The following is a 22,607-nucleotide window of genomic DNA, read 5'->3' as shown; positions in this document are numbered from 1 at the left end:
GTTCTAAACTTTGCCTCCCTATTCCATCCCAAGGGTATTCTTGTTCCCTTTTTAAAGGAGTGAAGCATTTGCATTTTGGTCATCCTTCTTGAGTTTCACGTGTTCTATGCATCTAGGGTAATTCAAGCATTTGGGCTAATAGCCACTTATCAATGAGTGCATACCATGTATGTCTTTCTGTGATTGGGTTACCTCACTCAGGATGATATTTTCCAGTTCCATCCATTTGCCTATGAATTTCATAAAGTCGTTGTTTTTGATAGCTGAGTAATATTCCATTGTGTAGATGTACCACATTTTCTGTATCCATTCCTCTATTGAAGGGCATCTGGGTTCTTTCCAGCTTCTGGCTATTATAAATAAGGCTGCTATGAACATAGTGGAGCACGTGTCTTTTTTATATGTTGGGGCATCTTTTGGGTATATGCCCAGGAGTGGTATAATTGAGTCCTCAGGTAGTGCCATGTCCAATTTTCTGAGGAACCTCCAGACTGATTTCCAGAATGGTTGTACCAGTCTGCCATCCCACCAACAATGGAGGAGTGTTCCTCTTTCTCCACATCCTAGCCAGCATCTGCTGTCACTTGAGTTTTTGATCTTAGCCATTCTCACTGGTGTGAGGTGAAATCTCAGGGTTGTTTTGGTTTGCATTTCCCTTATGACTAAAGATGTTGAACATTTCTTTAGGTGTTTCTCAGCCATTCGGCATTCCTCAGCTGTGAATTCTTTGTTTAGCTCTGAACCCCATTTTTTAATAGGGTTACTTGTCTACCTGCAGTCTAACTTCTTGAGTTCTTTGTATATTTTGGATATAAGGCCTCTATCTGTTGTATCTGTTGGTAAAGATCTTTTCCCAATCTGTTGGTTGCCGTTTTGTCCTAACCACAGTGTCCTTTGCCTTACAGAAGCTTTGCAGTTTTATGAGATCCCATTTATCGATGCAAGAACCTTTTTAAAAGGAGAATGAAATGCTATAGAAGGTTTTTCTGTGGCTTCATACTTTATTCTTCAATTTATTTGAAAGAAGTGACATTCCATAGGTTCTTGTTAAAGTTGTTGACTCTTTTTTATTTCCAAGCACTCATGGTTTAACCATTGAATCAATACCCAAACAGCAGAGTTGAAAAGTTCTAGGAAAACTGTATGTTAAGCTTATTTTTTTTCTAGGAAGAAGAAAAGGATTACAAAGGCCCCAATCCAAGAGAGCTTTTGGAACCACTATTTAAACAGAGCAGTTGTTCCTACAGAGTGAGTATTTTATGTGCATTTGAAAGTAAGTCTCTAGCAGTCAGTAGGTCTTTTCTTCCTTTAATAGGGTATGTTGAATTTTAAGTTAGGCACAGATCTTATTGCTTAAATAGTATGTTATTTAAATTTTTATATGGTACACTAATACACAGTTACTACTTTGAATGTTGTGGAGTTCAATGGAAAGCTTTTTTGCATGATAGAATTATAAAATGCTAATCGCTATTTTTAAGCTATGTAAAAAATAAGCCAGTTAATTATTACAGAGCTAAATATGTTCTAGTTCTATTTCTGACTTAATCTTCATACAGAGCCTGTTAGCAAAAACCACATACACTTCACAAGTTTTGCATTTTGTGTGGTGTAATTATGTGTCACTTCATAAAAATTTATTCCAGATTTCAGGAAGAATCTGTCCAGATGCTTAAATTTTCAGGTAAAATTCAATTGACGTATATGGCTTTTGTGTATTTAAAACATACCTGTCTTTTTAGATTGAGTCTTACTGGACTTATGAAGTATGTCATGGGAAACATATTCGACAGTACCATGAAGAAAAAGAAACTGGCCAAGTATGTTTTTCTTTAAATATAAAACATAAAATGAGAAATTTCATAATGATATTGATAGTTTTTAAGTTATAGCAAATGAAATATGTTTGTAAACTACTGTATCTTTTTTTAATGTAGAAAGTAAATATTCACGAATACTACCTTGGGAATATGTTGGCTAAGAGTCTTCTGTATGAAAAAGGTTAGTCTCTACAATGATGATAGTACCACTTGGTTTTGGTTTAACATTTAAGTGCAAACTAAAATTTAAGTCCTGACATGGTGGGACATGGCTGTAATCCTAGCATTTGGAGGGTAGAAGCAGTAGGAAAAGGAATTCAAGGCCATTTGCTTTACATAGCAAGACCTATATGCTTAGGCAACATGAGCCTGACTCAGAAAGAAAAGAAAACATGGTTTTGGATATCATGTGATTTTCTTTTTTAAACTTTATTATTACTACAGTTTTATGTAAGGTATGTGCCACTGCCTGCATAAAGGAGTCAGAGGAAAACTTGTGAGAATCAGTTCTTTCAACCATGTCATTCCTGGGAACCAAACTCAGGTCTTTCATAGAAAGCCATTTTGGGGACACTAACTTTAATAATAGAAAGACAGACCTAAGAAGAAGGCGTAAAAACACCCAGCACATATGAGGTCCTGGATCTAATACCCAATCCAATACCCAATATCCCAAAGCAAAAAATCTTGTAGTATTTGCACCTTCTTTAAAAATAAGTTTAATGTTCCAAAACTGATTTTAAAACATAGTTGTTTTTATAGTTGTATAGATGTGATTGTTCATGCTGTATGAATGATTTTTTTTTGCATTGTTTCCACAGAACAAGCAAAAGAAAAAGAGAAGTCAAATGAGGCAAGTGATGTGTTAAGTTTTCACACTTCATTGTTAGGTATGACCCTAGTGACAAAAGCTACATATATGTTCCTGGTATAATGCCACAAGGAAGAGGACAGATAAATTTCACAAATTTATGACAGCTGGGTTTTCTGTAGAAAGATACATGACTAGCTGGGCATGATGACTCACACATTTAATTGCAGCACAGGAAGCAGAGGTGGGCAAATTTCTGTGAGCCCAGGCCATTTTGGGCTATATACATAAGTGAGACCCTGTCTCAAAAAGTAATGTTGTAATCCTATTATTTACTTTTTAAATAATACCTAAGTGAATTGGTACAGGACTGTCATCCTAGCTTCTTGGAAGACTGAGGCAGGAAGGTCACAAGTTCAAGGACTTCCTAGACTCTTTACCTTCCACATAGCAGAAGGAGAGAACCAACTCCTGAGAGTTGTCCTCTGACTTCCACATACACACAGAGCTGCACGTGCACATGTATGCAAATACATAAGTGTGATGTCAAAACAATTACAACAAGGAAGAGTGAAGCTATAGCCCAGGAGTAGAACAGTGTCTAACATATGTGACACCCTGAGCTCAATTTCCACTTAAAGGAAAATAATATCACTTATATGTCTGAGAAGGATGCTAAGATACCAGTCCATCATTTCAGTGCATGATGGTGTTGCTTTCTATGTAGCATTGGAAACATTGGTAATAAGAGCATTTTTAATTGCTTGTCCCTCATCTCTTATGACTAACAGATAAAATGTACATGTAAATAACAAGCTACCCACCTACACAGACTATAAAAATAGAGTCTAAGAATAGGAACTGTCTTTTACCTCTGCCCAATGCAAAGCTGCTATGAATATTGTAGGTACTTCATATATGTCCATCAAATGATAGCTTTTTACACTTTACACAATGATAGTATTGTGTAAAAGGGCAATTCACGTAGTTCAAAGGATGCTGCTTTCTTTCTTCCTTTGTTTTTTCTTCCTTTCTTTTCTTTCACTATTAGCCCTACTTGGAAATCAGCCTTGAAACTTGTAAAATATAAAATATAAACAACACTCACTACAAGTTTAGTGAAGAAGGAGCTAAGTAGCCCAGTATAGTACATTTTTTCATTAGCTTAGTTTGTGTCTTTAGAAGTATTGAGAATAACTCAGATTAATCATGTGTTTGTACTCTTCACTTAAAAGTACATTGACTTAACATTTTAATTTTAGTTTGTTCTGTATTATACCATCCCTAAATACATATTTGCTCGACTAAGAATTTAAGAAACAGAACGTTAGGGTTGACTTAAAAGAAAATACAGAATTTTTTCTCTTCTGTTTACAAAGAAAATGTAATTTTCTTTCAAAATAAATGTTTTCCCATCCTCAAACGCACCTCAAATTTCTAATAAAAAGTCTGTCTTACACTTTTTTTTAAGATTCCCACTAAAAACATTGAAGGTCAGATGACACCCTACTATCCTGTGGGAATGGGAAATGGTACACCTTGTAGTCTGAAACAAAATCGACCCAGATCAAGTACTGTGATGTACATATGCCATCCTGAGTCTAAGCATGAAATCCTTTCAGTAGCTGAAGTTACAACTTGTGAATATGAAGTTGTCATTTTGACACCACTCTTGTGCAGCCATCCTAAGTACAAGTAAGATATTCATTTAATATCCTAAACATACAGTACACATGTGCTTTAAAGCATTCATATTTAGCCATAATGCTTTTTTCCTACTGAATAGGTTCAGAGCCTCTCCTGTGAATGACATATTCTGTCAATCACTGCCGGGATCTCCATTTAAACCCCTCACTCTAAGACAGTTGGAGCAACAGGAAGAGATACTGAGGGTGCCATTTAGGAGAAATAAAGAGGTATGAGAGTTAACTAATTATACTTCCTCAGTGTTTCATTTTCCATGTTTTAGAACCTGTACCATGAATGTTAAGTATTTCTGTAACATTATAGTGGCAATTTATTTTATTAACTTCAAATTTTGAATTCTAATTATTTGAATAATATCAACTCTTTATCTTACACTTTTCAGACTTCTTTATCTTTTTTTAAATTAATTTACTTGCTTTACATCCCTGTCACCATTTGCCCTCCCTTCTCTCCTCCTAGTTCTTCCCTCCCATCTCTCTCTAACCTCCATCTACTTCTCATCCCTTTCTCTTCAGAAAAGGGAAAACCTCCCATGGATATCTACCAGCCTTCACATATCAAATTGCAGTAAAACTAGGCTCATCTTCTATTGAGGTTAGACAAGGCAGCCCAGTAGGGAGAAAGGGTCCCAAAGACAGGCAACAGAGTGGGAGACAGCCCCTGCTTCCACTGGTAAGAGTCCCACATGAAGGTCACACAGTTACATATATGCATAGAGCCTCGGTCAGTCCCATGCATGCTCTTTAGTTGGCAGTTCAGTTCCTGTGGGCAACTATGGGCTCAGGTTAGTTAATTCTGTAGAGTTCCTTATGGTGTTCTTGACCCTTCTGGCTCCTAGAATCCTTCCTCCCCCTCTTCTACATGATTTCTTAAGCATTCCTAATGTTTGACTGTGGGTCTCTGCATCTGTTTCCATAAAATGCTGAGTGCAGCCTCTCTGATGATGATTATGCTAGGCTCCTGTCTGCAGGGTTTCCATTACTGTGAAGAGATATCATGACTAAGGCAACTCTTATAAAAGTCAACATTTAATTGGGGCTGGCTTACAGGTTCAGAGGTTCAGTCCATTATCATCAAGACAAGCATGGTGCTGGAGAAGGCAAGAATTCTATATCTTCATCCAAAAGAAGCCAGAGCAGATTGAGTTCCAGGCAACTAGGAAGAAGTTCTCTCAAAGCCCATCCCTACAGTGACACATTTCCTCCAACAAGGTCACACTTAGTAGTGCCACTCCTTGGGCCAAGCCTATTCAAACCACCACATCAGGTATAGCACAATAAGTATTAACAGTATCAGGGGTGGGCTCCTTCTTATAGATCTCAAGCTAGACCAATCAAACATTGTTTGGCCATTCCTGCTCCATCTTTACCCTTGCACATCTTCTAGGCAGGACAAACTATAGGTCGGAGATTTTGTGACTAGGTTTGTATCCCAATCCCTCCATTGGAAGTTTTGCCTGGTTATGGAAATGGTTGGAGGAAGTGGCTGATTCAGGATCCATATTGAAAGAAGTCTTAGCTAGGACCACCCTCATAGATGCCTGGGAGTTTCCATTGTTCTAGGTTTCTAGTTGATCCTAGAGATGCCCTCCACCCTGTTCCTTTTGTCTCTCCCAGTACTATCTCCCTCCATCTTCCTCCTACCTGATCAATCCTGTTTCTATCCCCATACCCACTCCTACCCAGTCCTCTCACTCACCTCCACACCCACCCCCTGCCTGTCCACTCAGGATGTCTATTCTTTTTCCCCTTCTCAGTGAGATTCAAGCATTCCCTCTTGAGCCTTCTTTGTTACTTAGCTTTGTTGAGACTCTGGAATGTAGCATGGCTGTCCTTTGCTTTACAGCTAATATCTACTTGTAAGTGAGTACATGTTTGTCTTTCGGGGTCTGAGTTACCTCACTCAGGAAGATCTTTTCTAGTTCCAACCATTTGCCTGATGCCATTGTTTTTAATAGTTCAGTAATACTACACTGTAAATATGCCACATTATTTTATCTGTTCTTCAGTTGACAGACGTATAGGTTGTTTCCAGTTTCTGGCTATTACAATAAAGCTGCTGTAGACATAGTTGAACAAGTGTCCTTGTGGTATGGTAGAGCATCTTTTGGGTATATGCCCAGGAGTAGTATAGCTGGATCTTGAGATAGATCATTCCCAGTTTTCTGAGAAACTGCTAGATTGATTAAGTGGATATAAATTGGAAAGGAAGAAGTCAAAGTATTGCTGTTCAAAGTTGATATGATAGTATACATAAAGGACCCCAAAAATTCTACCAGGGAGCTCCTACAGCTAATGAACACCTTCAGCAAAGTTGCTGGTTACAAAATTAACTCAAAAAAGAAGTAACTCTCCTATATACAATGATAAACAGGCTAAGAAAGAGATTAAGGAAACAAGACCCTTCACAGTAGCCACAAATAATATAAAATATCTTGCTACAAGATATTTTACAAATGAAAGACTTGTATGACAAGAACTTCAGCTCTTTAAAGAAAGAAATTGAAGAAAACATCAGAACCTCCCATGCTCATGAATCAGTAGGATTAACATAGTAAAAATGAGCTTCTTACCAAAAGCAACCTACCAATTCAGTGCAATTCTCATCGAAATCCAAACAGAATTCTTTACAGACCTTGAAAGCGCAATTCTTAACTTCATATGCAAAAACAAAACACCTAGGATAACTAAAACAATCCTTCTGGAGGAATCACCATCCAGATTTCAAGCTGAACCACAGAGCAATAGTAATAAAAAAAAAAAAAACCCACATGGTATTGGCATAAAAAAAGAAAGGTTGATCGATAGAATCATATTGTGAACCCAGAAGTAAAACCACACACCTATGAACACTTGATTTTTGAAAAAGAAGCCAAAATTATACACTGGATAAAGAAAGCATCTTCAACAAATGATGCTGGTCTAACTCTATGTCTGCATGTAGAATCGGGAGTAGCCTTAACCACATTGGCATAAAGACAACTTCCTGAACAGGACACCAATAAACAGCTGAAACAGTAAGTTCAATAATTAATAAATTGGACCTCATGTAACTGAAAAGCTTTTGTAAGGCAAAGAACACAGTCAATAGTATAAACAGTAGCCTACAAAACAGGAAAATATCATCACCATCCCTACATCCAATAGAGGACTGACATCCAACACACACACACACACACACACACACACACACACACACACACACACACACACACACACACACACACACACACACACACACACACACACATATATATATATATATATATATATATATATATATATATATATCTCCTAAGAAACTAGACACCAAGGAACCAACTAACCCAAGTAAAAAGATGGCATACAGACCTAAACAGAGAATTCTCAACAGAGGAATCTCAAATGTCCAAGAAGCACTTAAAGAAATATCCAGCATCCTTAGTCATCATGGAAATGCAAACCTACCACAATGGCTAAGATCTAAAGCTCAAGGGACAATAAGTGCTGGTAAGGATGTGGAACAAGGGGAACAGTTGTTCATTACTGAGGAAGTGCAAACTTATACAGAATTTTTTTAACATTCTTTTATAGTCACAATTACATAATTTATAAGAATTTTATTTAAACATATATATGAATGCTATGTGTGTGCCTGATACCCAGGGAGGGTAAAATAAAGCATTACCCTGGAACTTGGAAGTTACAGAAGGTTAAAAGCTACCCTGTGAGTTCTAGAAACCAAACTCAGGTCTCTGAAAAAGTAGCAAGTGATTTTTAATTGCAGATCTCTCTCCAGTTTCATATATAATATCCTATTAATTTTTTTAGTGGTTGTTTCAACTAAGCTTTTTAAAAAAGACAACAGCCCTAGGCCTACTTCCTACATTTTACACTTCTGTCTGTCACTCTCCTTTAACCATGTCTGTGAACTTCTTCCCTCTTCCGTACAATTTCAGTTATATCCCACTCTGTTTTTATGGCCTTTTTGAAGCCTGTATCTTCTCCACTGGTTTCTTTCTTTCTTATTTCTAATTTTGAGGCAAGGATTCTTGATAGCCCTGCCTGTCCTAGAACTTACTATGTGATCAGTCTGGCCTCAAACTCAGAGATCCAGCTGCCTCTGCCTCCCAAGAATTAGGATTAAAGTCATGCACCAATATACCTGGTTTTCCCCCATTGTTTTTAAAGTACTGTGCCTAAAACAGGCATAGTTCCTGGACAATCTTTTTCCACACAGTGTACAAATCAATTCTCTATCCAACTGACCAAAAAAGCTTAAATATTGTTGGTTTGTTTATTTTGGGTTTTTTGTTTTTGTTTTTATACTCCAGATTTTATTCCCCTCCGGGTCCACCCCCAAGGGTTCCACATCCCATAACTCCTCCCCACCATCCCCACCCCCCAGCCCCAACACACACACCCTCCCCTTGTCTCCACAAGCATGTCCCTACCACACCAGATCTCGAAACTTCCCGGGGCCTCCAGTCTCTTGAGAGTTAGGTGCATCTTCTCTGACTGACCCCAGACCTGGGAGTCCTCTGCTGTATATGTGTTGGGGGCCTCATCTCAGCTGGTGCGTGCTGCCCGGTTGGTGATCCAGTGTCTGAGAGATCTCAGGGGTCCAGGTTAATCAAGACTTCTGGTCCTGCTACAGGGTTGCCCTCCTCCTCAGCTTCCTCCCACTTTTCCCTAATTCAACCAGACGGTCAGCAGCTTCTGTCCATTGGTTGGGTGCACATATCTGCATCTGCTCTTTCAGCTGCTCGTTGGGTCTTTTGGAGAGCAGCCATGATAGGTCCCTTTTTGTGAATGTCCCATAGCTTCAGTAATGGTGTCAGGTTTTGGGGCCTCCTCTTGAGCTGGTAGCCTGAAGCTGACAATTCTGACCATGTTGGCCTCAGATTTAAAAGTCCACATCCCTCTGCCATGCCTGCTTCTAAGTCATTCCTTGCCTATCTTCATTTATCTCTAAGGATTCACTAAGGGCTATCATTGTTCTCTCCTAAATGCTTTTCAAATCTGTTTTGTTATCATTCCAAACCTTATTATTTCCTAGGACCAAAACTCCAGACTTCTTATAAATCTGCTTTCTACTCCACATATCTGATTATGTGTTGAATCCTTTGGTGGGTGACATGATCTACATTTTAGGTGAAGAATCTCTCAAAGAGTAAAGCTGTAAAGCTGCTCTTCCTCTTTGTCTTCAATCACCATTCCACATGTACTAGCTGGAGCTTTGTTTTCAGTGTTGGAAGTTTAGTTTGTTTTTGTTACTGTTTTGAGAATTTGTTTTGTTACCTCATATGGCCCAGGCTGGCCTTAAATTCATTATATAGTTGAGGATAGCCTTCCTTCCACCTCCCAAGCACTAGAATTATAAGCATACACCAGCTTCTCTGCCATTTTGAATGACATAAAGTTTACTGAAAGGTCCATGCTCACCATGGCTTTCCTACCTTTGAATGGACTACATTTCTTTTTGTATTATATTGTGGTATTCCTTCTTTTCACTCCATAATTGTTACTTCTATTTGAAGACATAATGCCAATGCCCTTATTTTGGAGCCAGGATCATTACCAAAAAGAGAATTGTTTCTCTTTTGTGGTCTTGTACTTTGTTCAGTTTTTTTTTATTATAACACATAGCAAAAATGAAGTGGTTGTTTCATATATAGTTATTGCATTGCAACTAGGCTTTCTTTACTCTGGGGTCTGTAATTGCCTGTATAATACTTGGAATGCTATGGGTACTTAAAAATAGTTTAACTTATCTGTAAAGCTTATTTTCTCTCTTCTTAATACTTTTTAAAAATTGTTGTGTATATTGGTGTTTTGTCTACATGTGTGTCTGTCTGTACACTGTATGCACACAGTGGCCAGAACAGGCAGGGCATTGGTCCCTTAGAACTGGAGAACTGGACAGATCCAAACCACCATGTGGGTCTTTGGAGTTGAACCCGAGTGCTCTGTGAAAGCAGCCAGTACTCCTAACTATTGAGTCATCTCTCCAACATCTAAATACTTGAATGCTTTTTTAAATGTATGTATACCGTGTGTGTGGGGTGAATCCAGAAAAGGATGTCAGATACCCTGGAGCTGGAGTTAGTGGGTAATTCAGAGCCACCTGATATGGGTTCTGGGAGCTAAACTTGGGTCCTGTGGAAAAAAAAGAAACCTCTTGAGGGTCATCTCTTTGGCCCCTCCTTTCAATACCTTTTATAAAAGTATCAGTGGGTTCATTGTGGAGAGATGACCAGAAAATATGTCAATCTGATAGAAGGAAAAGTAATGTCAGCATTAATTCTGGTTGATTTTTGAGTGCTGTATTAAAAGATTATAGCTGCAATTCTCCTTGGTCTTCCCCTTAATAGTACTATGTACTAACAGGACTTTAAAATGAGTTTACTCAAACTGCCTTGCAAATTAAGAGTGACAGTGCTTGCCTATAATCCTAGTATTCAAGAGGCTAAGGCTGGAGAACCATGAATTCTTAGCCAGCCTAAGCTACATAGTGAGATGCTGTCTAAAAAAAGCAGGACCAGTCAGTGAGGTAGCTGGGTGGATAAAGGTAATTGCTACGAAGTCTGATGATCTGAGTCTGATTCTCAGAACTTATGTGGTAGAAGGAGATAATGAACTCTTATAAGTTACCCTCTGACCTCCACATATATGTACACATACTAAATAAAAAGCTTAACAAATAATAAAAATGTGTATATGAAAACCAGGCGTGGTAGCACTAGAGAAATGGCTCAGCAATTAAGAGCACTTCCTGTTCTTTCAGAGTTCACTCCCAGCACCACATCAGGTGGCTCACAACTACCTATAACTCCAGCTCCAAGGGAGCTGGATCCCTCTGAAGGCCTCTACAGGCTCCAACCTACACATGCCATAATGGCAAGAGACAATTGCCTTAAAATAGTGGTTCTCAACCGTACTAATGCACTGACCCTTTAATACAGCTCCTCATGTTGTGTCATGCTATGGTGACTCCCCAGTCATAAAATTATTTCATTGCTACTTAATAACTGTAATTTTGCTACTGTTTTGAATTGTAATGTAAACATCTGATATGCAGGATATCTAATATGCGACACCACCACCCTGACTCTCAAAGGGGTAGAGACTCACAGGTTGAAAACTGCTGCCTTAAAATGTATATTAGCATGTTGTTTAAATTTGGATCAAATTTCAGCACCCATTTTCTTCCCCTTTCACAAACATACAAATCTAGCTGTGAGAATTTTGTTGATCTTCTGCCTATGGGAGTATATTGATAGGGAGATTAATAGATTATTGAGTCTACTTATGGATTTTTCCAAACTCTACTACAAAAATTATTGTTGTAATAGGTATTGTGACACACACCTATAATCCGAGCACATGGGATGAATCAAGAATTGAATGTCACTCTCAGCTTTGAAGCAAGTTTGAACTTTCAACCTGATTTGCATGAGGTCCTATCTTAGACAAGAACAGAAGCAATTGTCCTTTTTATTTTTTATGTGCATTTTACTTGCATATATGTATGTGCACCACAAGTATACCTGGTGCTCTTGAAGGTCAGAAGAGAGTAGAGTTACCCCTGGAACTGGAGTTAACAGACAATTGTGAGCCATCATGTGGGTGATAGAAATTGAACCCAGGTTCTTTGATAGAGTAGCCAGTGCTCTTAACTGAGCTAGGCTGTCCTGCCTTCAATTCCCAGCAACCACGTGGTGGCTCACAACCATCTGTAATAGGATCTGATGCCCTCTTCTGGTGTGTCTGAAGACAGCTACAGTGTACTCATATACATTAAATAAATAAATCTTAAAAAAAAAAAAAAACCTGAGCCATCTGTCCAGCACATATTATTCTGGGTCTGTTTGTTTTTGCATTTTTGTTTTATTTTTCTGGTTTTTCAAGTTCTGACTATCTTGGAACTTACTCACAGAAACTCAAACTCACAGAAATCTGCCTGCCTCTAACTCTCAAGTGCTGAGATTAAAGGCATGTTCCTCCACACCCGGATGTTTTGTTCTAACTTGAGTAATTTACCCTAAAAGTAACAAAGACTGCCCTATCAAAAGAAGCAGTAAACTCATGCTTGCATTTTTGCCATCTTTAACTCATTGTTCAGTTGCAGGTTTTACTCTGCAGCTTTGTTGGTTTTTTGTTTGTTTGTTTGTTTGTTTTTCATTAACCTTGATATGGGTCTTGTATATTTAGGTTATTAGTTTAATCTATGAGACCTAAACCCCTTAGGACTTAGGACTGTATCCCTTACATTTAATGTTTACCTTAAGACAGTGTCAAGAGATAGTTTGTCAATAAGCTTCGAGTGTGAATAGGATTATATGAAGTTTCATTAGCCTTATTTTTTTCTCTTTTGTTTTGTGTTTTGTACAGGAGTTCTTATAGCCCAAACTATTCTAATGAACCAAGCAGCCAAAGATAACCTTGAATTCCTAAACCGCCTACCTCTGCTTTCCAAGTACTAGAATTAGAAACATTCGCCACCACATCTGGCTAGTGTCCATTAAAAACAAAACAAAAAAGCACCTTTGTTGTTTTGATTTTATGAAAAAGAGTAATCATTGGTTTATAAGAGAATAACTATGCAAGGATTCCTGTAAGCTGAAATAGATTAAAAAGAATCACACTCTATTAAGTGACAACCTCCATATCAACTGAAAAAGGAAACAGCATATCCACTGTAAATTAGTAGGAAACTCTTCTCAAGTTTTCTAAGTTATCCACCCAGTTATGATCAATACACTCATTTATTCAATACTAATTTAAATTTATTTCCTCTTCATTCAGAGTCAATATTCAGGTAACCATCAGATCTTATTTTATTAACTTTGTTGACAAATAACATTTCCTTTCCACACCAACTTGGTCACTTTAGGTTTCTGTCAATCTGACCTGGATTACAACAGTTCCTTATTTACCTTTAGGTTTGTCTCTGAAATTCCTTCTAAAGTAATGACTTAAAACTATGTTCACTTGGAACTGGGAGTATACCTGAGTGCATATTGTGAGGACCTAGATTCAATCCTTTATTGCTCTCAAGCATGCATGCATGCATAGATTCTCATTCATGTTCTCTCTCTCTCTTTCTCTCTCTCTCTCTCTCTCTCTCTCTCTCTCTCTCTCTCTCTCTCTCATACACACACACACACACACACACACACACACACACACACACACCCTACACATCCCTACCTTTCCTTAATACCTGCAAGACAATATCCAGTCCTCTTAGCTAGGTTCCCACCATAAAAATGTTTGATGATCTCTTTAGCTTTAAATATTATATTTCCCCTAATTTTCTTCAAATCCTCATGAATATATACACACAAACACAAAGCAAAAACCTAAGTCACAATTATATATACAAATGTCACAAATTATTCACCTTTCAAGAGTTGATCATAAGTTTTCTCTTGGTTAAGTCTTCATATATCAAATCTTCATCAAAGTCATTTCCATCTGCCCTTCCTTTACAAGTCTATAGTTGTGAATTCCCTTATTACTTTGGATCTACTTGAGTAAATTTCAGGTTCCTCCAGAGCAACAACTAGTTTAGCTACATTTAAGTAATTACAACTGATGATGCTATTCATTCCCTGCCAACTCCTTTTCACCCTACTTGTTACCTTAGCTTTACCCTTAAGGGCTTCTAGAAAACTAAATGTAAGGATGCAAATCTTAGTAAGTCCCAAAGTACTTGACAAAAGGAAGATAAAAATGCATTAAAGGTAAATTTTCCCTATGTATGCCAGATACCTGATACTTGGAGGTAAAGCTAACATTTTTCTAGACTTGTCACTATTGTCACAAAGTTCCTCTTTATTAAAACATTAAAATTAAGTGGAGAAAAAAACTTTTCTAAATTTCCATTTGATTTTTAAAGTAATAACAAGCTGTAACTAGAAAACATGTGATAAAACTCATAAACATGTCTGTCTGCTTAATTGTAGGAAGATTTGTCATCTGCTAAAGAAGAGAGATTTCCAGCCATTCACAAACCTATTGCTGTTGGCTCTCAGCCAGTGCTCACTGTTGGAACAACCCACATTTCCAAGCTGACAGATGACCAGCTCATAAAGGAGTTCCTAAGTGGTTCTTACTGCTTTCATGGGGTAAGAAAGTGAAACTGTAATTTAAATTATTATCTTACAACCTTACATGTGGTAGTTACCCAACCCATGGCCGTTAGGAGCACTAAACAAAAGTACCTACAGACAAATCACAGATCATGCCATCACCAATGGACATTTTCCTTGTGTAGCCATACCCCCACATACACATCTCTAGAGTCTCATCCACACCCACTAATTATATTCTTTCATAAAAGTTTGACATTCCCTATGGCAGTCTTCTATGATTTTGGTTGATGGTTAGAATGGACATTAGTGATTTATTTCTCACATTTTGGTAATGTAACAATCAAGAGTTCAAACTTGAACTATGTTTAAAAGATAGCATTTGCTCTGACTCTTAAGACCAGTGTAAATATAAATACACTCAAAGGTGTTTTGTTTTGTTTTGTTTTGTTTTGCTTTGTTTTGTTTTGTTTTGTTTTTTAAACAGAGACTCACATATAGCCCTGGCTATCCCGGAACTCACTGTATAGAACAGGTTGTCTTGGTTTTGTTGTTTTCATTTTAAACCACACTATTGATTTTATAAATCATAAAAATTTTATATACTTCCCACTATCATGTGACATTGTTATATCAGTCTTCCTTCTCTGTGTTTAACTTTATCTGTTTCTTTCCTTTAGGGTGTTGGTTGGTGGAAATATGAATTCTGCTATGGCAAGCATGTACATCAGTATCATGAGGTATAGAATAGCAACAATCCAGGTTGTTTTTTTGTTTTGTAGTACTGGAGCTCACACCCAGGGCCTCCTAGATAGCGTCAAGTGTTGTTAACATTGAACTACATCACCATCCCTGGCTTAAAGGTTTTAGTCTGTGACAGCTGGAGATTTGGTTCAGCAGTTTAGCATGTGTACTATTCTTGTAGAGGACCCAAGTTTGATTCCTGGCACCCATATGAGGCAACTCACAACTGCTTGTTAACTCCAGTTTTAGAGAATCCAGTGCCTCCTGTACCTCTAGTTACCTGTACTCAAGTGTATAACATACACATAGACACATAAAAAATAAATAAAATCTTTAAAATCTCCTATGGAAAAAAAGAAAGGCTTTAATACTACTTTTAATTGTGAGATAATTTTAATATGGAAATATTAACCAGAGTATTCCCAGTTTTTAGAAACTAGAAAACTTAGTATTAACTGATTTCAGTCATCTTGAAAGAGCATTGCTTGTTAACTATCTGTATTCTTAAACTTTCCTGAGCCTAATAGATTAATAGGCTATTGGGGCTGTTCTAATTTAGAGTTATTCTTATATTTCATCCTTAAGAAATGAATAAATAGTAGGATAGTACATTGATTATAGAATTAACCAAACTTGGTAAATGTATCACCTTTCTCAGCTAAAAGAAAGTACTATTTCATCTTCTGGTTTTTGTTTTGTTCTGTTCTGTTTTGTTTTGAGCTAGAGTCTCTAACCCAAGCTACCTATAAACTCTCTCTATAGCTAGGAAAGGCTTTGAACATATGATCCTCCTTCCTTGACCTGCTAAGTACTAGGATTATATGCATACCTTTTTAAAATGGTGCTAGGTGTCAAACTCAGGTCTTTCTACATGCTAGGCATGCATTCTATGAGCTGAGCCGAATCCCCAGTCTTTTATGAAAGTATTTTAATGAGCATTTTAGGTATTTAGTCTGCTTTTTCAGAATTTTGTTGTTATTAATTGGTTTGGGTTGGATTAGGTTGAAGGTTTTAATGTTTTTTGATTATTTTGAGTTTGTTTAGTTTGAGGGCTTTGGTTGGTTTGGGTTTTCAGGGGTTTTTTGTTTGTTTGTTTGTTTGGTTGGTTGGTTAAGACTAGGTCTTACTAACTCAGAATGTCTTGATTACTCAACACCCCCCCCCAAGTATTGGGGTTACAGGAACACACACTGAAAAAAAATGCCTTCCACAAATTTAATACAGCTATTTTAATGACTCTTTCCCATATACTTAACACATTCCCATATAATTTACCAAGTTTAATTTGTCCTAGGTCATGTAACCTATAACTTTCTGATGGATCTACTAAGTTATTAGTATCAGAATATAATGTTCTAGTATTATATAAATATATATAGAATAATAATAGAATATAATGTATAGAATTAGTATATATATTAGAAAATAATATGCCAGGTACCAAGTGCTTTATACATTAACTCATTTAATCCTCAAAACACCTATCAGAAGTCAGTCCTGTTGTCCCAAGTTTCAGGAACAGAAACAGGGGTTTTACATAGGCAATAAATAATAGGACTGGAATTCAAACCCACACAGTCTTGCTTCCTATGCAGCTTCCTAAACTTTGTGTTCTGATCCCTGTCTGGAAGTTAACAAGTCTAGTTGCTAGGGGGCGGGAAAAAAAGAGAAGTGGGAAGGGAAGAAATGTAATAGCTCTTTTCCTTTAGGCAGTAGAGTCTAGTAGGGAAGTGACTGTACATTTCACTTGCTGCCTAACAAGTTTTCTGTACTATTAATCAGAAGTATATCATTGCCTAGCATGATTATCTGACATAAAGGAATAAGGAGAGAAAGGGGGCAAGAGCTTACTTTTATAAGACAAAGTATAGTGTTTTGTTTAAAAAACAATAAAGGCAGAATCAGAAAAGTATTCTGTATGATCTTCATACAGAAATGAGTGTGGCATCAAATGAGCTGTGGAGACTTGTAAAACTTCAAAGCTCTTATTTAAAAGTAGAGAGGTGAGGTGAAGATTAACCGGAAGGTAAGGCATCTTCATCCATTTTTGTACTGTTATAATAGCATATTATAACTGGATAACAATATGAAAAGAAACTAGATTTCACATTTCTAGAGGTCATCAAAGTGTCTGCCATCTGGTGAGGTCCTTCTTGTTTCATGTAATGACATGGAGCAAGAGGAGAAAGGGGCAAGAGTGCGTTCAGCTGTGTAGAGCTGGTTTAGTGGTTCATAGAGCTAGCTGCTCTACCAAAGCACCAGGCTTCAGTTTCTAGCATTATACGATCACTTATAAGCAGCTGTAACTCCAGTACTAGGAAGCCCAACATCCTGTTCTGGTCACATGAGCAGCAGGTATCCATACACTGCACAGACATACATTCAGACAAGATACCCATATACCTAAATTAATTTTTTAGTGTAGAAAGGGTAGGACCTTAAGCTGAGAGCCTCCTTTCATAAGGATAAAGTACCCAAGACTTAAATATCACCCATCAGTTTCTACTTCCCCACGCTGTAAATTTAGGAATGTTTTGGGAGAGGTACATTCACCTCATACAACACTACAGTAGTGGTGCTAGGGCTTTAACCTGGCCAGTATGTTTTTTTCCTTTATTTTTTAAATTATTTATTTATTATCATTGTATGTGTACATGATATAAATAGTTTATATCATGAGTTTGATGCCCCTCTCCTCTCAAAACATTACAGTAGTATATATATGACTACATAAAATACAAGCAATTAAATTTTTGGTTTAGGAGGTTGAGGTGGTGACATTGAATCAAAAAAGAAAGGTTCTGGCAAGATGCCTCAACAAATGAAAGAATGTGCGTGTAAATCTGACAACCTGAATTTGGGTCCAAGTCCTGTGGTAAAGGAAAAGACAGCTTCAAAAAGTTGTCTTCTGGCCTACCTCCACAGCACTGTGAGTACATATACCTTTACACATGGATAAGAAACTAAAGAAAAAACATCTTCAGAAATTGATACAACAAAAAGAGTGGAAAAGATATTGAGTCACAAGTTACTACATCTGAAGTTAGGCTAAATTACATTATTCAGAGAAACAGTAAAGATCACTTAAATTCTACTTCCTCACTTTGACATTATCACATCATTATGCAGTAAATGGTTATAGGAGGGTCTACTTACTCGTGTCAGACATGCATTACTACAAACACTGTCACGGGCACTCTATGGCTCATTGGTGAAGGTACCTGATGCCAAGACTGACAGCTGAGCATATACAACAAAAATAAATGCAATTTTAAAATTTAGTATTTTTCTATATACTAGGACAAAGATAATGGGAAAACTTCTGTAGTTGTGGGGACATGGAACCAAGAAGAGCATGTTGAGTGGGCTAAGAAAAACACTGCTAGAGCTTATCATCTTCAAGACGATGGCACCCAGACAGTCAGGTAAAGACTATTTGCCTTTAAAACTGACTGTTGTGGAAGATTTGGGGTAAGAATTGTGGGTCCAAAGGGAAACTGCACAAGAAAACCAACAGCATCAACTAACCTGGACCCTTGGTGCTCTCAAGAGACTGAATACCAACCAAAGAGCATACACAGGCTGGACCTATAGCTTCCACATATGTGCAGCTTGGTCTTCTTGTGGGTTCCCCAACAACTGGAACAGGGGCTATCCCTAACGCTGTTGCCTCTGTGGAATATGCTCCCCTAACGAGGCTTCCTTGACTGGCCTCAGTGGTAGAGGATGCCTGTAGCTCTGTAGAGACTTGATATGCCAAGGTGGAGGGATACATAGTAGGGGGACTCTACCTTCTCAGAGGAGAAGGGGAAGGACTGTGTGAGCTGGGATATCAGGGGGGTGGGCAGCGATCAGGATATAAAGTGAATGGAAATATTCGAAAAATAAAATAATAAAAGAAGACTCAGTATTTTTGAGGGTTAACTTTTTAAATTTATTTATTCTCTCATATATTACATCTTGGTGGCCATAGCTTCCCCCTCTCCTTTCTTCCCAGCTCCCCCAACTCTCCATCCCACCAGGAGGACCTCCCTTCAGGAATATCAACCAAACATGGCATATCAAGTTGCAATAAGACTAGGCACCTCCCCTCACATTAAGGCCAGATGAGGCAACCTAGTAGGAGAGAAGGGTCCCAAAAGTAGGCAAATGCATCAGAAACAGATCCCACTCCCACTTTTAGGAGTCTCACGAAAATACCAAGCTACACAACTCTAACATATATGCAGACAGCCTATGTTAGACCGAAGCATGCTCCCTGATTGTAGGTTCACTCTCAGCCCCTGAGATCAAGTTTGTTGATTGTGTGGGTTTTTTTATTGCCACAGATCCTTCCCTCCCCACCCACCTCCCCCCCGCCCCCGTGCCTCCCAGTCTGTAGCAGGATTCTCTGAGCTCTGCCTAATGTTCAGGTGTGGGTCTTTGTATCTCTTCCCATCAATTGCTGGGTAAAGTCTCTCTGACAATTGGGCTAGGCATCAGTCTATGAGTAAAGCAGAATATCACTAGGCATCATTTCATTGACTTTTTTTTTCCTGTCTTGTTTGGTTCTACCCTGGGTCTCTGGTTTCTGGGTCTTCTAGGCAGTATCAGGGACAGGCTCCATTTCATGGCATGGGTCTCAAGGTTTTGTGCATGTGATGGTGTCCCAGTCCCACCACTAGAAGTCTTGCCTGATTAAAGGATATGGCTGGTTCAAGTTTCCTATCCCCCATTATTAGAAGTCTCAGATAAGGTCACTCTAATAGAGTCCTAGAAGTTTTCATTGTGTTTGGTTCCTACCTTGCCTCCAAACTGCTTCCCAACTCCAGTTGCCTCTCCCAGTATCTCTCCCTCCATCCTCTCCCCACCTGATCCCTCCTGTTCCTGTCCCCCAGAACACCCACAACATCTATTGTTTCCTGTTCCCAGGGGCATCCATGGATCTCCCATCTCTGATCCCTCCTTGTTGCTTAGCCCCTCTGGGTCTGTGGGTTGTAGGACAATTATCCTCTACAATTAATATCCTTTTATAAAAGAATACATATTTGTCTTTCTCACCTTACTTAAGATGGTCTTTTCTAGTTCCAACTATTTGCCTGCAAATTTCAGATGTCATTGTTTTTAACAGCTTAGTAATACTCCATTGTGAAAGTATAGCATATTTTCTTTATCCATTCTTTGGTTGAGGGACATATGGGTTGTTTTTAGTTTCTGGCTATTATGAAAAGCTGTTATGAAATAGTTGAGTACATGTCTTTGTGGAAGGATGGAGCATATTTCGGGTAAATGCCTGGGAGTGGTATATATAGCTGGATCTTGAAGTAGATCCATTCCCAATTTTCTGAGAAACTGCCATACTGATTTCTATTGTGGCTGTACAAGTTTGCACCCCTACCAGCAGTGGAGGAGTGTCCCTCTTGCCAGCATGTGCTGTCACCAGTGTTGTTGATCTTCCCCATTCTGACAGGTGTAAGGTGGCGTCTCAGAGCTGTTGTGATTTGCATTTCCCTGGTGGCTAAGGACTGAACATTCCTTTCAGTGCTTCCTTTGTTGAGAATTCTCTGCTTAGATCTGTACCCCATTTTTAAATGTGTTATTTGGTTTGATGGTGTCTAATTTCTTGAGTTCTTTACATATATTTGGATATTAATTAACTCTGTTAGATGTAGAATTGGTGAAAATCTTTTCCCATTCTATAGGCTGCTGTTTTGTCCTATTGACAGTATTTTTTTTGCCTTACAGAAGCTTTTCAGTTTCATGAGATCCCACTTATTAATTATTCAAGAAGTTGTCTCTTGTACTGATCTATTCAAGACTGTTCCTCATTTTCTCTTGTATCATTCAGTTAGTTTTATGTGAAGGTATTTATCAATCCACTTGGGCTTCAAAAATTCAAAATATTGACAGATTAAAATTTTAACTATACAGAATAGGACATGATGCTGCCTGTCTTTAATCCCAGCATTTGGGAGGCAGAGCAGTCAGAGTTTGAGGCCAGCCTGGTTACTTAGTGAGTTTCAGGGCAGCCAGGGTTATGTAGAGAGATGCTGTCTTTACAAAAAGGAAGGAAGGAAGGAAGGGAGGGAGGGAGGGAGGGAAGAAGGATGGAAGGGAGGGAGGGAGGGAGGAAGGAAGGAAGGAAGGAAGGAAGGAAGGAAGGAAGGAAGGAAGGAAAAGGGAAGGGAAGGGAAGGGAAGGGAAGGGAAGGGAAGGGAAGGGAAGGGAAGGGAAGGGAAGGGAAGGGAAGAAAAAAAGTTAAATTTAAACACGGGTAAAATTTTAGGTCAGTGCTATTTAGGGAACAGTCTTTAGATTCCTTTCCTTTGCAGAAAAAAGCAAGCCAGTGTCAAGACCACAGTCATCAACTGCACATGCTAATGCATGTCTTTAATATAAACTAGGGCTAAATAAACTTTGTCAAAAAACAAAACAAAACAGTAATAGAGATAGGCTGCCTGGGTTCAAATGCTGGCTGGCTCTTCCACAGTAGTGCCTTAGGAAAATTAAATGATCTATAATATCTACGAGTATCGTATCTACTAAGTATAGTCAGTGACTCCATTCTTTTGTTTGGTTTTGTTGTTCTATTTTCTCTTTAAGATTTATTTATTTTTATTGTGTGTGTTTGAGTGTTTGCCTGAATGTGTGCGTGTGCGTGCGTGTGTGCGTGTGCCATATGTGCACCTGTGGCCCACAACAGCTAATAGAGGGTGTTGGGTTCTTTGGAAATGGAGTTACAGACAGTTGTGAACTGCCACATGGATACTGGAAATTGAACCTATGTCCTCTGAGAGCAGTGAATACTTTTAATTACTGAGCCATCTCAATTTTCTTCCTTTGTAGAGTGAGGGAAATTTAACCCTTCATCCGTGCTAGATAAGTACCCTAACACTGAGCTAACTCCCCACTTGTAACAGTTTGATTTGGTTAGAACTGAAGCTAACATTTGTAAGTTTTTAACTTGTTAAATATACATTGTCATTTCCTCTTGTTACTTAGTTTTTCTTAGATAGTGCTCACTTACCTTTTGTGCTGTATAGGTATATTTTATTGTACCAGAAGAAAGGTAATCTTACTTCTTAAGAATACCTGCTTCAGCTTTTCTTATAATCTCATATCCAGTGAATTTAAAAGATTAATTCTTGTTCCTTTTCAAATGATTATTTTTGTTTCTTCCTGGAACAGAAGATATTGAGAAATTGTTTTTAAAAATAGGCTGACGTTTCAGGCTGACCAAAGTCTAAGTTAGGGAAATAAAAATATAAATATTTAAATGTTCAATATACCAGACAGATTATTTTAGGTTGATATTTCCTGCAAGAATAAGTGTTATAGCTTCATGTGCTCGACAGTGAAGTATAGCAGACTCTGACTACAAAGCACAAACTTTTCTTTAGATGTTGCTCACTCTGACAGTTATACTTTGGCAGAGTCTTGATTTTTTTTTATTTTTTATTTTGTACCACAT

The 22,607-nt window shown here is 38.0% G+C and overlaps 1 protein-coding gene across 2 annotated transcripts in view; it reads left to right on the top strand.

Moving 5' to 3' along the window:
* Positions 1 to 22,607, top strand: part of Erlec1 (endoplasmic reticulum lectin 1) — a 37,753-nt gene that overhangs the window by 11,217 nt on the left and 3,929 nt on the right. For both annotated transcript variants that reach the window (XR_015636551.1, NM_001106023.1), the window contains exons 3-11: positions 1,168 to 1,248; positions 1,743 to 1,820; positions 1,938 to 2,001; positions 2,642 to 2,673; positions 4,103 to 4,326; positions 4,418 to 4,547; positions 14,288 to 14,449; positions 15,094 to 15,153; positions 18,458 to 18,582. Coding sequence is in view for 1 of the 2 variants with exons in the window: in NM_001106023.1 (NP_001099493.2) it covers positions 1,168 to 1,248; positions 1,743 to 1,820; positions 1,938 to 2,001; positions 2,642 to 2,673; positions 4,103 to 4,326; positions 4,418 to 4,547; positions 14,288 to 14,449; positions 15,094 to 15,153; positions 18,458 to 18,582 (956 nt within the window). In the remaining variant the exon portion in view is untranslated. The remainder of the gene's footprint in view (positions 1 to 1,167; positions 1,249 to 1,742; positions 1,821 to 1,937; positions 2,002 to 2,641; positions 2,674 to 4,102; positions 4,327 to 4,417; positions 4,548 to 14,287; positions 14,450 to 15,093; positions 15,154 to 18,457; positions 18,583 to 22,607) is intronic.

This window comes from Rattus norvegicus, chromosome 14 (assembly GCF_021556685.1).
Source record: "Rattus norvegicus strain SHRSP/BbbUtx chromosome 14, alternate assembly SHRSP_T2T, whole genome shotgun sequence".
Lineage (NCBI taxonomy): Eukaryota > Metazoa > Chordata > Mammalia > Rodentia > Muridae > Rattus > Rattus norvegicus.
Note: the sequence above shows the minus strand (reverse complement) of the source record. Positions and strands in the feature narration are given on the sequence as shown.